General features: G+C 36.4%; 1 protein-coding gene across 2 annotated transcripts; it reads right to left on the minus strand.

The window, feature by feature from the left end:
• Positions 1 to 397: 397 nt before the first annotated feature.
• dcaf11 (ddb1 and cul4 associated factor 11) lies at positions 398 to 13,837 on the minus strand. 2 transcript variants are annotated; one of them, XM_048173931.1, is made up of 15 exons: positions 13,646 to 13,837; positions 12,042 to 12,228; positions 11,776 to 11,903; positions 11,293 to 11,411; positions 10,989 to 11,053; positions 10,705 to 10,805; positions 9,331 to 9,477; positions 9,156 to 9,210; positions 8,483 to 8,551; positions 7,139 to 7,196; positions 6,473 to 6,658; positions 5,951 to 6,104; positions 4,881 to 5,033; positions 4,689 to 4,795; positions 398 to 1,297 (listed from the first exon to the last, which is right to left on the minus strand). In XM_048173931.1, the coding sequence occupies exons 2-15, from the start codon at positions 12,215 to 12,217 to the stop codon at positions 1,190 to 1,192; spliced, it is 1,626 nt and encodes a 541-aa protein (XP_048029888.1). In that variant the 5' UTR covers positions 12,218 to 12,228; positions 13,646 to 13,837; the 3' UTR covers positions 398 to 1,189. The 2 variants fall into 2 exon arrangements, with proteins under 2 accessions (XP_048029888.1, XP_048029887.1); XM_048173930.1 differs by lacking the exon at positions 13,646 to 13,837 and adding an exon at positions 13,330 to 13,551.
• Positions 13,838 to 14,934: the final 1,097 nt, after the last annotated feature.

Genomic DNA, 14,934 nt, shown 5'->3' on the forward strand with positions numbered 1-14,934 from the left:
TTAATGTTTTCTATTTTAATATATTTTAAAATGTAAATGTCTTTTCTGTCACTTTTGATTAATCTTACTGACCCCAAATGTTTGAATGGTAATGTATATGTTGAATACATTGATTTTTTTTTTTTTTTTTTTTCTTCACAGATCAAGTTTAGAAAAGAGCATGTACTCTTTAGCTTTACCTACTATCATTACAATATAGCAAACTCTTGTACAAACATAAAACAGTGTGTCATAACACAGTAGCACATAAAATCTGACCTTCTCATAAACTGTTTGAAAAAGAATTTTGAATGCATGTAGGACATGATAAATTGGCTTGAAATGCAAACTCTAACTGTATTGCTTTCAGCTGGCTGAAAATATTTGAGATATGATTTATAGTCCAAACAAACAAAGCTGTGCGCATAAGTTTAATTATTCTTGTAAAACAATTCTGAGTGTTTCAATCAATTCTAAATGCACTTAAATCATACACAAATCAAACCTTTGTGTCAAAAGAAACATATTTGCACACACGCTCCCACACATAAAGAAACTCACTCCCGCACCCATAAACTCAAGACTACATCTCTACACACACACACACACACACTTTTAACACACATTCAAAGTTTTGACAAAGAAAAGATTATTTTTTTTTTTTTACATTGAACTACAAAATCAAATCCTGGACATTAATAGCAATAAAATATCTTACAATATTTAGAATTATTCCCAGAATTCTTTGCACTTTTAGAAACATGTCCATTATGTCTAAATTATTTTTGCTATATTACCGTACAGTAATTTTTCAAGCAAAGCAGTTGTTTTGTGCCTGTCTGAAATCATGCATCCTTTATATCGGTGAAATTCACTCAAAGTCTTTCATTAAAGCTTAAAGGGTCACCTCCGAGCTGAAAGAGGTGTAACAGTAGGCGTAAAAGAGAAATCACAAAACGCTCTGTCCATGAATTAAATACCACTGATCCTTTTAGCTTAAACACATTTGTATCATCTTTTTGTGCCAGTAGGCGGAGCAATGTGGAATCAAACAAACAACATTTGAAGACCCTGCCTGACACTACATCAGTGTGATTTCACAAAATTATCAGCACAAAATTTGTTGTCTTTTGTGATTTCCCCCCCCGTTTCTCTTTATTCCTCCATCATCCCATTCCTGCTGTGACGGCACCATCTACCTCTGACGTCATCAACAGCCTTTTGTTTTCATCTCCACCACATCCACGTTCATCCTCTCTCGGTCTTTGTCCAGAGGGTGGTTCTGCGCGTGTTCCCACAAACGTATGGCGCCATCCCACTGAGCGAACATGAAAGAGAAAAAAAACAGCAATGAGTTCAGTTTTGATGCACAACTTATATAAAAAAAAAAGTATATGTATAATATTTGGGGCTGCAACTAATGATTATTCTGACATATCAGTAAGATTTCAGTACAATAAACATTCAGATTTTAGTTTTTCTAATAAAATGTTTGTTTGTTTATTTATCCATGTCTTTTTATATAACTGGTATCAATCTCAGACAAAATAATTTGCCAGGTCTATGGAAACCCTACTTAGAGGTTGTTCCACATTATTAAGCAAGTCACAGTTCTCATGCAATATGGGGAGGAAGAAAGATCTTTCTGAAGATGAAAAGCATGAAATGGTGCAATGTTGTGCAAAAGGCATGAAAACAACTAATATTGTGTGAAAACTGAATGGAGATTATTAAATTATAAGATTTGTGAGTGATTTAGAGCACAGCAGAACTCGGTCAGATAAAGGCTTATTAAGGAAAGTTCCTGTCAAAAAACTTAATTGCATTAAAAGGGCAGCTATAAAAAAACCAGTGTTGAGCAGCAAACAGGTATTTGAAGCTTCTGGTGTCTCTGGAGTCTCAAGAAGCTCTCCATGCTGGCTGGCAGTTGTGTGTAAAGATGCATTTCAGCCACTCCAAACCAAACCTCACAAAGAGAAACATTTACAGTGGGTGTAGAAATACAGGAAGACTCATTTTTAAATAGTTTTATTCACTGACTAATGCCGTACTACAATGGATGGTCTAAATGGATGGATTTCTGGATGGTTGGTGAATGGCCACCACGTTCCAACAAGACTGCGACGTCAGCAAGGAGCTGGCGGGTGATGATTTGGGCTGGAATATTGGGAAGTGAGACAGAATGTGGGTCTCTGAGGGTATTAAAATGACTTTTGCAAGATATGTAGAGTTCATAACTGGCCATTTTCAGCTATGGTATTAAAAGGAGGATAGTGCCTTCTGAAATACAATGCACTATGCACTATCACATGCTGCAAAAAAACACCACAGCAATAAAACTGTTTGAAAATGTATTTCTAAACCCACTGTAAATGATTCTCTTTGTGAAGTTTGGTTAATGGTGGCTAAAAACAACTGCCAGCCTGCATGGAGAGCTTCTCAAGACTCCAGGGACACCAGCAGCTTGAAATACCTGTTTGCTGCTCAACACTGGCTTTTTTTTATAGCTGCCCTTTTAATATAATTAAGTTTTTTGACAGGAACTTTCCTTAATAAGCCTTTATCTGACCGAATTCTGCTGTGCTCTAAATCACTCACAATTCTTATGATAATTTGATAATCTCCATTCAGTTTTCACACAATATTAGTTGTTTTCATGCCTTTTGCACATCATTGCACCATTTCATGCTTTTCATCTTCAGAATGATCTTTCTTCCATATTGCATGAGAACTGTGACTTACTTAATAATGTGGAACAACCTCTAAGTAGGGTTTTCATAGACCTGGCAAATTATTTTGTCTGAGATTGATACCAGTTATCTAAAAAGACATGGATAAATAAACAAACAAACATTTTCTTAGAAAAACTAAAATCTGAATGTTTATTGTACTGAAATCATACCTATGTCACCTGCATAATAATTTGGAACGCAGTGTATACATATATATATACATAAACATACATACATACATAGATTATACAGTTCAGCTGTATTTAGTCAGCACAGGTTTATTGAGAATGCAGTTGTGAGTCCTGAAGATGTGCAGGTGTCAGTTCGGTTATAGAATGCGGTTGTAAATAGCAGGGCCGCCCCTTAATAGTCGACTTAACGTTAATTAACAAGAAGAGGCTCTTAATCGACCAAATTCATTGGTTAATCACAGAAAAGAAAAAAAAACCTCCATAGGAATTGGCGAAATCATGCAGTCCGTGATAGACAGATCATTAACATGGCTGGTCCATGTGGTAATTATGTCAGGCAGGAAAACCAATCGTTCGCCAACCTAATATTAATCGATTTTATATGTGGCTTATCATATGAAATATGTATTAGTAGCCTAATGTTAGGCACTTTACATGGCCGGTCACTCAAATGTTAACCTAGATAAATGTTCGCTACTATTAGGTGCATATCCAAGTGTTTGTGTGGAGTGTGGAAGCTAAATTAGTACCAAGCTTACTGCATGCTTAAAGGGTTAGTTCACCCAAAAATGAAATTAATTGTCATTTATTACTCACCCTCATGTTGTTCCAAAGCTGTAAAACCTTTGTTCATCTTCTAGATACAAATTAAGGTATTCTCATGAAATCCGAGAGCTCTCTGACTCCTTAACAGACAGCAGTTTCAGTACCACTTTCAAGGTCCAGAAAGGTAAAGAATATATTTTGTGCGCAAAAACGAAACAAAAATAAACACTTTATTCAATATCTTTTCTTCTGTGTAATTCTCATTCACTGTTTATGTTCAGTGCTTCCAGGTTCTACATATGAATGGCGGCTCGGTATTGGCAGACGCTTTTCACGTGAGCAATATGACGCATTCATGTGATGCTGACGCAGGAGCTGGCTAAAGAGTCGGCGTTCTGGCGTAGAACCTGAAAGCGCTGAATGTAAACAGCATATGTGAATGACACAGAGGAGAAAATATTGTTGAATAAACTCGTTATTTTGTCTCGTCACTTCATAACATTAAGGTTAAATCACTGCAGTCACGTCGACTGTTTTAATGAAGTTTTTAGTACCTTTTTTGGACCTTGAAAGTGGTGGTTAAATTGCGGAGTTTATTGAGGAGTCAGTTACCTCTCAGATTTCATTAAAAATATCTTAATTTGTGTTTCGAAGATGAACAAAGGTCTTATGGGTGTGGAACGACACGAGGGTGAGTAATTAATGACAGAATTTTCATTTTTGGGTGAACTAACCCTTTAACATTTCACTCTAGAGGCGCATTCACTATCCACTATCATCAAGTTAATCTTTGCAGCCGATAATGACTCAGAAATCACTTGTTTATTAATAAAATGTTCAGACAATCTCCTTGCTGTTTCAGACACATTCATAATCACTTTTGTGTGCTGCGCAAGCTTTAAACTTAATTCATATTTTAAATGCTCATTATTATGTTTTAGTATTTTTCTAAACTTTTGACTAGTCTACTAATGGCTTAAATGAGACTAGAAAAATCTTTGGTATGGGGGAACCATAGTAAAAAACAAAACTTTGTATGAATGCAACTGTATTAAATAGGTTGCCATACTAGCCATTAGCATCTTCTCTAGGGAGTTATGTTTTGTGAAAGGGGGAGAGGGGATTAGGGATGAATGTAAACAGAGACGCGACAATGCATCCCATGCAAATCAACATTTTCGCAATTGACAGCATCACTTACATTTCGTAACAGCCCTAATTAAACAGTGGTTTTACTTACAGAGCTGCTGACCATGTTGTTGTGATACGGGTGCCAGCTGACGTCCCTCACACATGCGTCATGATTGGACAATTTGCTCACAACGCGTCCCGTCAAAACATCGTAGACTACAAAAAAGATAGGAGGAGGTGAAATTTTGCAGATTTGAATAAGAATATTACACACTTTGTTATGCATTTATTATCAACTTACTGACGATTTTGCCTGTTGAACAGCCTGTGTAAATAAACTTCTGTCCAGTGCTGAATTCAGGGGAAAAGCGGCACCGAATGAGCGTGTGCAAAACCCCATGACCCCTGTAGGTCATCACAGAGGTGTCACCGGTGAGCTTATGCCTCTTTAGTGCTGCAGGGCAACAAAATAACAAGTGAAAACAGGTGCTTTGTGTTTATGTGTACAATTAAGGTTGAAAATAAACCAGTTTCAAGCATGTCCCACTTTAGTCAATAATTTTATCCCTTAAAATTCATCTGTGATCACCAAAATGACATATTTAAATGTTTTTTTCCTGTGAAAAAAAATTCTTCATGCATTAAAATAGTTTGAATGTAACTACACCTATGGCTCATTTAATATACACGAATCAATGAATATGCTAATTAGCCCCGCCTCCACTCACTCACACAGCTCAGAGATGAACTCACTCAACTTACTGAGCTAAACGCTGCACAATGATATCGCTCTTTACAACACTGGACACATAACGGTAATTAATATGATCAGCCTTTTGCTTGACTATGTTATCAAACAGCTAATAACGTGTTGCTAATATTACACAAACCATGTTCCCGTTCGTTATCTCAGAGTCAGACAGCTGCCTTCTAACAATCAGTATCCTTAGAAACACTATGAACCACTCAGAACGTCAGTGGAGAAAGGCATATAGTTCATCATAACATCGTAATATACATCATACACCCGCCATATTGCTAAATCTACACGATTTTTCATATCAACAGAAAAATATACCGGGATAACCTGGCTTCTCTCAGACTCCCCTGCTAATTCACTGTTAATGATATGCTAAAGCCCACCGGCACATTGACGTGATTGACTAAAAAGGTAGTTTGTGATATCAGAAACACCAGTGATCTCAAACCACGGATCTTTTTTTTCATTGCAGTTTTAAAGAGAAAATGCTCAGCAATGGTTTTGACTTATGAATTTGCACATGGTCTGTCTAAAAGCATATTAAAAACACCACCTAGACATATAAACAACATTAAAAACTTGATTTTCGCCACTGGGGGTCTTTAACACACCTCTCTGGGGAACCTGCTGCCAGCGGTAGTCCCAGTTCTGTTGTGTGACAGCGAGTCGTGAGGCCGCGAGTCCCTCTTTGGGTGAAAACTTCCTAACGTCCCACAGCTTAATGGTCTGATCTTTGGAGTTGCTGATCAAGTATCGAGCGTCACCCTTCAGGACAACAGAAATGCTGCTTAAAAAGTGCTTGAAGGGAAGCAACTAATGGATTGCAATTATATTTAGGGGACAATAACGGATATTCTGCAACTGTACAATCAGCTTTACCTGGATTTGACCCTTTTTGATAACAGTCCTGCTCTTTAACTGTTTAATTACCTTTATCTTGTTCGCTGTGACATACACTACATGGCCAAAAGTATCCGGACACTGTTTGTTTTAATATTAGGTAGTTACACAAAAGGTTTCTCTGCTATCTCAAGTGTACATTTATGTAGGACTAAGACCACTTAAAAATAAAATGCATAAATCATTGTAATCATTGCATTTTGACAGTATGACAGTTTGGATTGCTATTATACCTTGCTGTGTATGAAGGTGATTCCATCTCTGTGTCCAGCCAGTTGACCCACAGGTTGTGGTCTGTCTTCTCTGAGTGTACGTCTGTCCCATACCTTACACACAGCATCATCACTGCCTGAGAACAGGAGCTGCGATGAACTATCTGCAAATGCTACAGCATTCACATCATCCTCATGAGCGTCAATCTGAAAGACGTACGGAGAGAAAAAAAGAAATACACATGAGTCATTCTACAGAGGGCAATGTCTGGATAATGTTCTCACTAAATCTTTCATGCTTATCAATGATCACATTCAGTTCAGAGCAATAAACCTTTGCTTTGATGCACTGAGATCGGGAAGCTGTAAAGATTATGCAAGAAATAAGGTCACAGGATGGCAGAGATGTATGACAGGTTGACAGTCGAGTTAACTTATTTTGATGAAGATATAATGATCCATTAGAAGTTAAAATCTTGCACATTAATTCAAGGAAATAAAATGTTTAGATGCCAATGAAAGAGAAAAAGTAAGAAGTGCAGCAGGTGGAAAGGTGACAAAACTTTTACTAATTTGCTAATGATGGGGCTCTTGTCACTTTTTAATAAATAGAAATATTTTTATAAGAATTTTATCTCTAGTGCAGGTTTTGTATTCTTCTATGACTGTAAAACATGTGAACCATACCTTTAGAGTTCTCTTGTTTTGTTCGCGATCAAACACATACAGGCAGCCATCGTTTGCACTGTTTGATAGAGATAAAGGTATCTCAGGGAGAGTATACAACATTTTTAACATACACTTTATATTTTTTCTTGTAAGGTAGGTAGTTATTATGCCTGTTAATAGATAGATAGATAGATAGATAGACAGATACATACATACATACACTCACAATAGTGAAAGTTGAAAATCCAAAACAAGTTTATATAAGTTAGAAAAAAAGTATCCAGATATAAACAGTAATGTTGAGTTAGTAATGGACTTTAAAGGTGCCCTAGAACTTTTTAAAAAAAGATGTAATATAAGTCTAACGTGTCCCCTGAATGTGTCTGTGAAGTTTCAGCTCAAAATACCCCATCGATTTTTTTTTAATTCATTTTTTTAACTGCCTATTTTGGGGCATCATTATAAATGAGCCGTTTCAGGGCTACTGGCCCTTTAATTCTCGTGCTCCACGCCCACGGAGCTCGCGCTTGCCTTGAACAGGCAGAAAAGCGTCTGCCAAATGAATGAATAAACAGTGCATAAACAAAGTTTACACAGCTAATATAACCCTCAAATGGATCTTTACAAAGTGTTCGTCATGCATGCGGCATACATGCATCGGATTATGTGAGTATTGTATACTGTTATGTTGTTTACATTTGATTCTGAATGAATTTGAGGCTGTGCTCCGTGGCTAACGGCTAATGCTACACTGTTGGAGAGATTTATAAAGAATGAAGTTGTGTTTATGAATTATACAGACTGCAAGTGTTTAATAATGAAAATAGCGACGGCTCGTCTCCGTGAATTCAGTAAGAAACGATGGTAACTTTAACCACATTTAACAGTACATTAGCAACATGCTAACGAAACATTTAGAAAGACAATTTACAAATATCACTAAAAATATCATGATATCATGGATCATGTCAGTTATTATTGCTCCATCTGCCATTTTTCGCTATTGTTCTTGCTTGCTTACCTAGTCTGTTGATTCACCTGTGCAGATCCAGACGTTACTGGCTGCCCTTGTCTAATGCCTTTCATAATGATAATGTTGGGAACATGGGCTGGCATATGCAAATATTGGGGCGTACACCCCGACTGTTACGTAACAGTCGGTGTTATGTTGAGATTCGCCTGTTCTTCGGAGGTCTTTTAAACAAATGAGATTTATATAAGAAGGAGGAAACAATGGAGTTTGAGACTCACTGTATGTCATTTCCATGTACTGAACTCTTGTTATTTAACTATGCCACGGTAAATTCAATTTTTAATTCTAGGGCACCTTTAAGTATGAAGGCCATAGTAAAAGATACTGACCCGCCTAAAATCTCTTTTCCATCTGTGGACGCTGTCAGTGAGAAAACACAGAACCTTCGTTCATCAGGACTGAAAGAAGAAAAGACACCTGTCAACATCAGCAACACTAAACATGAACAACTACAGTATTTTTTATATTGAAATATAAACATAAAAACTCATTTCCATTCACACAGCTCTACCTTACTTGGGGATGAACAGAGAAAGACCAAACCTCTAAAAGCGTAATATTACAGTTATCACAGCATTATCACAGCATAGTCACTAAATGTCATGCAATGCAGAGAAGACATCAAAATGGTAATGTGAATTTAATGGGAGAGGCAGAAAGACACGCTGGAAAAGTCATCTATTGGCATTATTAGCAAATCTGAGTGGCGTTATGACACTTTAATTACAATTTAAATATCGGAGGGTTGCTGTTCTTTTTACATATTGAGATTCAACAAATACCTGTTATTATTTTTATCAACCTGAAGTGTGTTATTTATGCAACACTTCCTTCAGAGTTCACTTTGCCAGCGTGTTCAGTTTTGGTTATCTCACAGTCATGTGATGGTTGTGGTGAATGGTCATGGAAATCTGTTCTACTGTCTGTCATTCACATGAAGAGGAAGCATACAGGTGATTACCTGAATTTTAATGCTATAATGTACTATGAGGAAACACTAACTTGAGGTCCAGAGCGGTGTGTGTTTCATTGTCTCCATCTACACTGCACACATGTACTAAAGAGAGAGAGAGAGAGAGAGAGAGAGAGAGAGAGAGAGAGCACAGACGCAATGCATTAGAACAGTCAATGACAGTAGTGCCAACAAAACAGTTTAAGTAACCTGTCCCTGTCTTACTGTAGTCAGACCAACTGGAGTAGAGCACACAACGTGCATCAGGTGTAAAACACACATCCAGAATGCTCCAGCCCACGTCTCTGGCCTTCACCGTCTTCTTTAGAGCAAAACGGCCCCTACTAGTATCATATAACCTGATATTCTGGTCTATAAAAAAAGAGACAGAAAAAAGAGGGTATAAGACATGCACTATAGCTCAAAAGTTTGGGGTCAGTAAGATTTTTTTAAAATGTTTTTGAATGGTTTTAAAACTCATCTTTGATCACCAAAATGACAAATTTTTTCCCTGTGAAACTAATTTGTTCATGCCTTAAAATGTAACTCTACATCCTTGCTTCATTTAGTATATGCAGATCTATGAATATGCTAATTAGCCCCGCCTCTACTCACTCGCACAAGCTTTTTACAACGTCAGACACATAACGGTAGTTAATGATTAGCCTTTTGCTTGACTATATTTTCAAACAGTTGTTCAAAAACACTGGCCTGGGCTGTTGTTTCACAGTAGAAAATTAAACTAAAGAGATGGAACAACAACAACAAAATACCAGAGTCTGCAACAACAACAGACATTGATAAGCACTGATGTGAAAGGGTTATGAGACAGCTGCAACTTTAGTTTGAAAACATACAAAGACATTTTATCGGTCATAACTGCTGGAGAAAAATAGCGCAGACATTGGACAAAGATGAAACTTTCTAGAGTGCATGCGCATTTGACTATACGCATATGCTAGCGTACGCATTAAAAAAAAAAAAAACAAGTATACTTTGGGCTTTATGCTTTTGGGCTTACCAAAGCTGCATTTATTTGATCAAAACACAGTAAAAACAGTAATATTGTGAAAATTATTACAATTTAAAATATATTTTTTTCTATTTTAATATATTTGTATAATGTAATTTATTCCTTTGATGGCAAATTTTCAGCAGTTTTCAGTTTCACATGATCCTTCAGAAATAATTCTAATATGCTGATTTGAAGCACAAGAAACATTTCTTATTATTATCAATGTTGAAAACAGTTGTGCTGCTTAATATTTTTGTGGATTGATCAGGATTATTACATGAGTATAAAGTTTATATGAAATAGAAATATTTTGTAACATTATAAATGTCTTTACTGTCACTTTTGGTCAATTTAATGCATCCTTTATTAATAATAGTTTTCTTTTATTAAAATTCCAAACTTTTGAACGGTAGTGTAAATTAACTCAAATTAAAGCCAAAAAAAAAAAAAAAAAAAAAAGACAGAAACATTTACCCTACAAGACTTTAGTAGAGGTTTGTTATGAATTTGAACATGTTTGAGATGTGCATTTGGAAAATACTAAGCATAGAAAATAAACACTAATAACAAAGTTCCAGTTTCACCTTGGCATGCAGACAGGAACATGTTTCCCTCATCACTATAGAGTCCACAAAAGACTTTCTGCTGATAAGTGTCCTTGTATACCACATGATTGGGCAAGAAACTATGAAGAAATAAATTTGTATTACTACATGTATGCAAAGACTGATCAGTTTTAGAAGCAGAAAGAAAAAAAATCTCCCTATTTGAAATGTAAAAACATCTGTGCCAGTGTATCTCTGAGTAGCATTTAAATGTTTAAAATATGCACTATTATTGTTGTAGCATAGCATTTATAATAACTTACTGTGAACGGATACGGCTGCACTCTCCATGAGAAAAACCTGACCCACGACAACGTCCCTGTTCCCGCTTCAAAAAGAAAAATACATTATAGAAAATTGCACACTTCTGAACACAACTATGCATATCTTTTGATCATTTGGCTGCAGCCACATGTGAAAATATAAATTTCCTGAATTCGTAATCACCAAACTCACAAATCTGTAATAAAAATTAAAATAGCTGATAGCTAAAATAACTCAGACTCTTTGAATTGTTAGTAGAAATATCCTGCAAATGAAAGATACACAGATATAGACACATCTTACCTCTGCCAGCATATGTGTGAAACTGTATCTGCCCTTTAAGCCTGAGGAAGCAGTGGCAAGCAGAATCTGAGTGCGGATCTCACTGCGGTCCACTTCCTGTGTGTCTGGTTGGGCATCCACTGAGTGAGAATAAATAAGACAAAGTAAATTAACTCAAAAGTGTGCATTCAATGGTATTTATGGCACTGTTTCTCACTTTTATAGACTGAAAATTAGGCTAAAGAGGCTGTTGATTCTTTTAGATACTTCATATTAAGGGTTGAATATCTCCTTGCAGATGATCCTCACTTTTCTAAATAACAACGAAGGCTGGAATGGACTCAGAGCTACACAAGCTTCCAGTATAGTATTTGCATCAGCAATAATCAATAGCAGCAGTGTAGCAGATTTAATTTTGTGCAATTTCCATGCACTGAACTGCACCAGTAGTTGCAGTAGCCACTATGGGCTAAATGCGGAGACAATTTTGTGCATTATACTCACCTGGAGGGTCGTATCGATGTCCTAACCTCCCATCCCAGGCCCCATCGCTGTCTTCGTCAGAGTCTGAATATGACTGCACAAGCTGTAGGCCTGTCGCTCCACTTCCATGGACCAGGCGCACCTGGCCCCTATAGTAGAGAAAAAGGAACACTTCTGAAATATCCATTTGAAAAAATGAGGAAATGGTAGAGTTGCAAAACATGTTTAAAATGCAGCCCAGGCAAAGGAATCTCCACATAAATGTCATGTGGGTTATGTATATTTACCTCCGCAGTAGGTACGCCAGAACTTGAGCTAAGTCAACGTCCTCTTCAGATTCTGACTGTCTTTCTGCCTGTGTGTGACCCGTCTGATTGGAATTCTGGTTGGGTTCTAGTTCGGACTGGTCTGGGTTGTTACCAGAGCCCCGACCGGACATCCCAGAACTGGACTGAGAGCCCATAGACTGATTGTCTGGAAAAATAATTTATTCAGCCATAAGCAATACAGGCCGTTACATTCATAACATTATAAAAAAGCAAGATATAATTCTAGAAATTCCTTTAAGATATTGAACACCAGTAATACTGAATAATATGACATTCGCTCAAATAATAAAAAAAAAAATTCAGCATCATTATTCTAGTCTTCAGTGTCACATGATCCTTCAAAAATCATTTTAATATGGTGATTTGCTGGTCAAGAATCAGTATTATCAATGTTGAAAATGGTTGTGTTGCTTAAAATTTTTGAGGAAACCATGTTACCTTTTTTCAGGATTCTTTGATGAACAGAAAGTTCAATAGAACAGCATTTAAATTGAAATCTTTTGTAACATTATAAATGTTTTTACTGTCACTTTTGATCAGTTTAATACTTGTTGAATAAAAGCATTAATTTCTTCATAAAAAAAAAAAAAAAAAATCTTACTAACTCCAAACTTTTGGTCAATAGTGTATATGTGCTTAAATTTGTGCCAAAAAAGATAGATTCGTTCACATTACAGGACTTAAGTAAGACTTTATTATGCATTTGAACATGTTTGAGATGTGGAAAATACTAAGCATAAAAAAATATATATAAAAACAGCAAGATAAGGAAGCAAGATATGTTGTAAATAATACTAGGATTTCCTTAAAGATACCGAACACCATCTTTTAGTAATACTGTAAATAATATGACATATACCCAAGATACCCGTCTGTCCAAACAGTTGTGATGAACATGTCACAATGCATTAATTGAGAGGTCGGTCAGTATGTTTGCCTTGAGAAATTATAACATTAAACAGGCGATTTAAATGAGGTAAATACATGTTGACATGCAGCTGATAAAAGGCTGTGATGTAACTGACAGCCGCCACTGCTAAAATGACAGGCTAGAACTGAAAACAGCAAATGACATGGGGCGAGCACTTCATATAATGGTTTCATATTAACAAACTAACAGTTTAAAAAAGCAAAATACATAAAAGCCTCCTAATTACACTAAATATACACCCCAAATAACCCTTTGTTTATAAGTTAGCGCTCACGCTAGCATACTGTAAGCGACCTACAAAAGAGAGACACCTACCAATAAATTGATAACAGCGCTTTGACAGCTCTTTTACTCCGTTGGTTTCTTCCTGCAGACCTCGGTAAATAACCACAAAATAGTGCTGTCACAAATTAAGCTCGTAAACGTGGGAGTTCAGTATGCGGAGCGCTTCTATTTCCCTGAGTTGTTTTCAAGATTCTCCTGGTTCGTAACGCGCCATGTTGTTTACGATCTCGAGACTCGCCTTCCTCTGGTCACGTGACGCACAGACGCTCTCCAACCGAACAAATACATTATAATAGATTAAAACACAAACCACTACAGTAGCAATTCCACTAATGGGGCAACTTACAAGCCAATCATCCTCGACATCATTGACAAAGCAGCTTCCATAGGGCTTCATGTGGTTAATGTCAACACTGACATGGGCAGCTCTAATCAGGCAATGTGGAAAGCCTTTGGAGTGGACCACAAAGAAACATCTGTCCCACATCCAGCAAGACCAGAAAGGAGGCTATACTACGTCATGCCAGATGCCCCACATCTAGTGAAGAGCTTGAAGAGTTGCCTTAGTTTGTGGACTGCTAACAGGAATGGCAAGCTCCACCAGTTTGGTCATCACTAATAAGCCGTGATGTTGAGAACAAAGAAACAGAGTCAGGCTGCAATTCCAGCTCCACAGTAGGACTGCCCTGTTTACCAAAATATAGTCTAGTTTCAGATGTATTTCTTTATGCACAAGGAACTGATGGATTAAATTTTTTTGGGAAATTAAATTTAGGGTCGGTTTCCTGGACAGAGTTTAAGACTAGTCCTAGAATAAAATGGGCCTTTAAACCAGATTAACAGAAATCTGCTTTCCCTGTCATGGTTTTAAATAGTCCTAGACTTAGTCTAGTCTAGATTTTAATAAACTGATTTCCTGGAGGAAGACTAGAGCTACTCCAGGACTAAATTGAGGCTTAAATTAAACCTACCAGGAGGCAGGATTAATTTCAGATTAATATTGTGTTTCAACACATGTATTACTTGGATATATATCAATATCGATATATGTGTGTGTGTGTATATATTGATGCTGTTCACTTTATTCAAATTTATTTTAATTTAACGCCATTGTTTCTGGTTCAAATGTGATTGCTTCATGTTAAATTGACTTGAAATGGTTACTAGAACTCACTTGATGTTTTCATTTTGAAATAACATGTTTCAGTCTAGTAACCCAATCAAACAGGACTTTCACTTCCCATCAAGCTTTGCACCGGGCTAAATTGGGAGAGTAAATGTTGAAATAGTGTTATTTTATGCGTTTTTTAGAAAGATGAGAATATGGAGAGGCTTCTTACTGTTTAATGTTCTATTATGTAAAAGTTTTTGTTATGTTAGTGTTTTTTTAGAGATTACCCTTATGGTGAAGTGTTGAGCGTGTGCAAACAAAAGCATTTATAATCATAGGATTATTATATTTTGAGAATTCATCTATTTAAATAGAATTCATTACAAACAGATTTCTTTTTTTCACAGCTGATGTATTTTGCTTGCTTTAAAAGAAATGTCTCTTGTTTAGTTAAGTTTTTTTTAAATTTTTTTATTGCAGTCTTTTTCTGCTGCCATTGTTTTCCTCGGATTTGCTTCTCATTT

This window comes from Megalobrama amblycephala, linkage group LG22 (genome assembly GCF_018812025.1).
Source record: "Megalobrama amblycephala isolate DHTTF-2021 linkage group LG22, ASM1881202v1, whole genome shotgun sequence".
Classification (NCBI taxonomy): Eukaryota; Metazoa; Chordata; class Actinopteri; order Cypriniformes; family Xenocyprididae; genus Megalobrama; species Megalobrama amblycephala.

What these genes read in the sequence shown, in the direction of transcription:
- dcaf11 (XM_048173931.1), bottom strand. Translation starts at nt 12,217, where the DNA reads ATGGGCTCTCAGTCCAGTTCTGGGATGTCCGGTCGGGGCTCTGGTAAC. An exon ending in CTGGCGTACCTACTGCGGAG is followed by an intron (nt 11,904 to 12,041) that starts GTAAATATACAT and finishes TCTCTACTATAG; the next exon opens with GGGCCAGGTGCGCCTGGTCC. An exon ending in GTTCCTGTCTGCATGCCAAG is followed by an intron (nt 9,478 to 10,704) that starts GTGAAACTGGAA and finishes CTTTTTTTATAG; the next exon opens with ACCAGAATATCAGGTTATAT.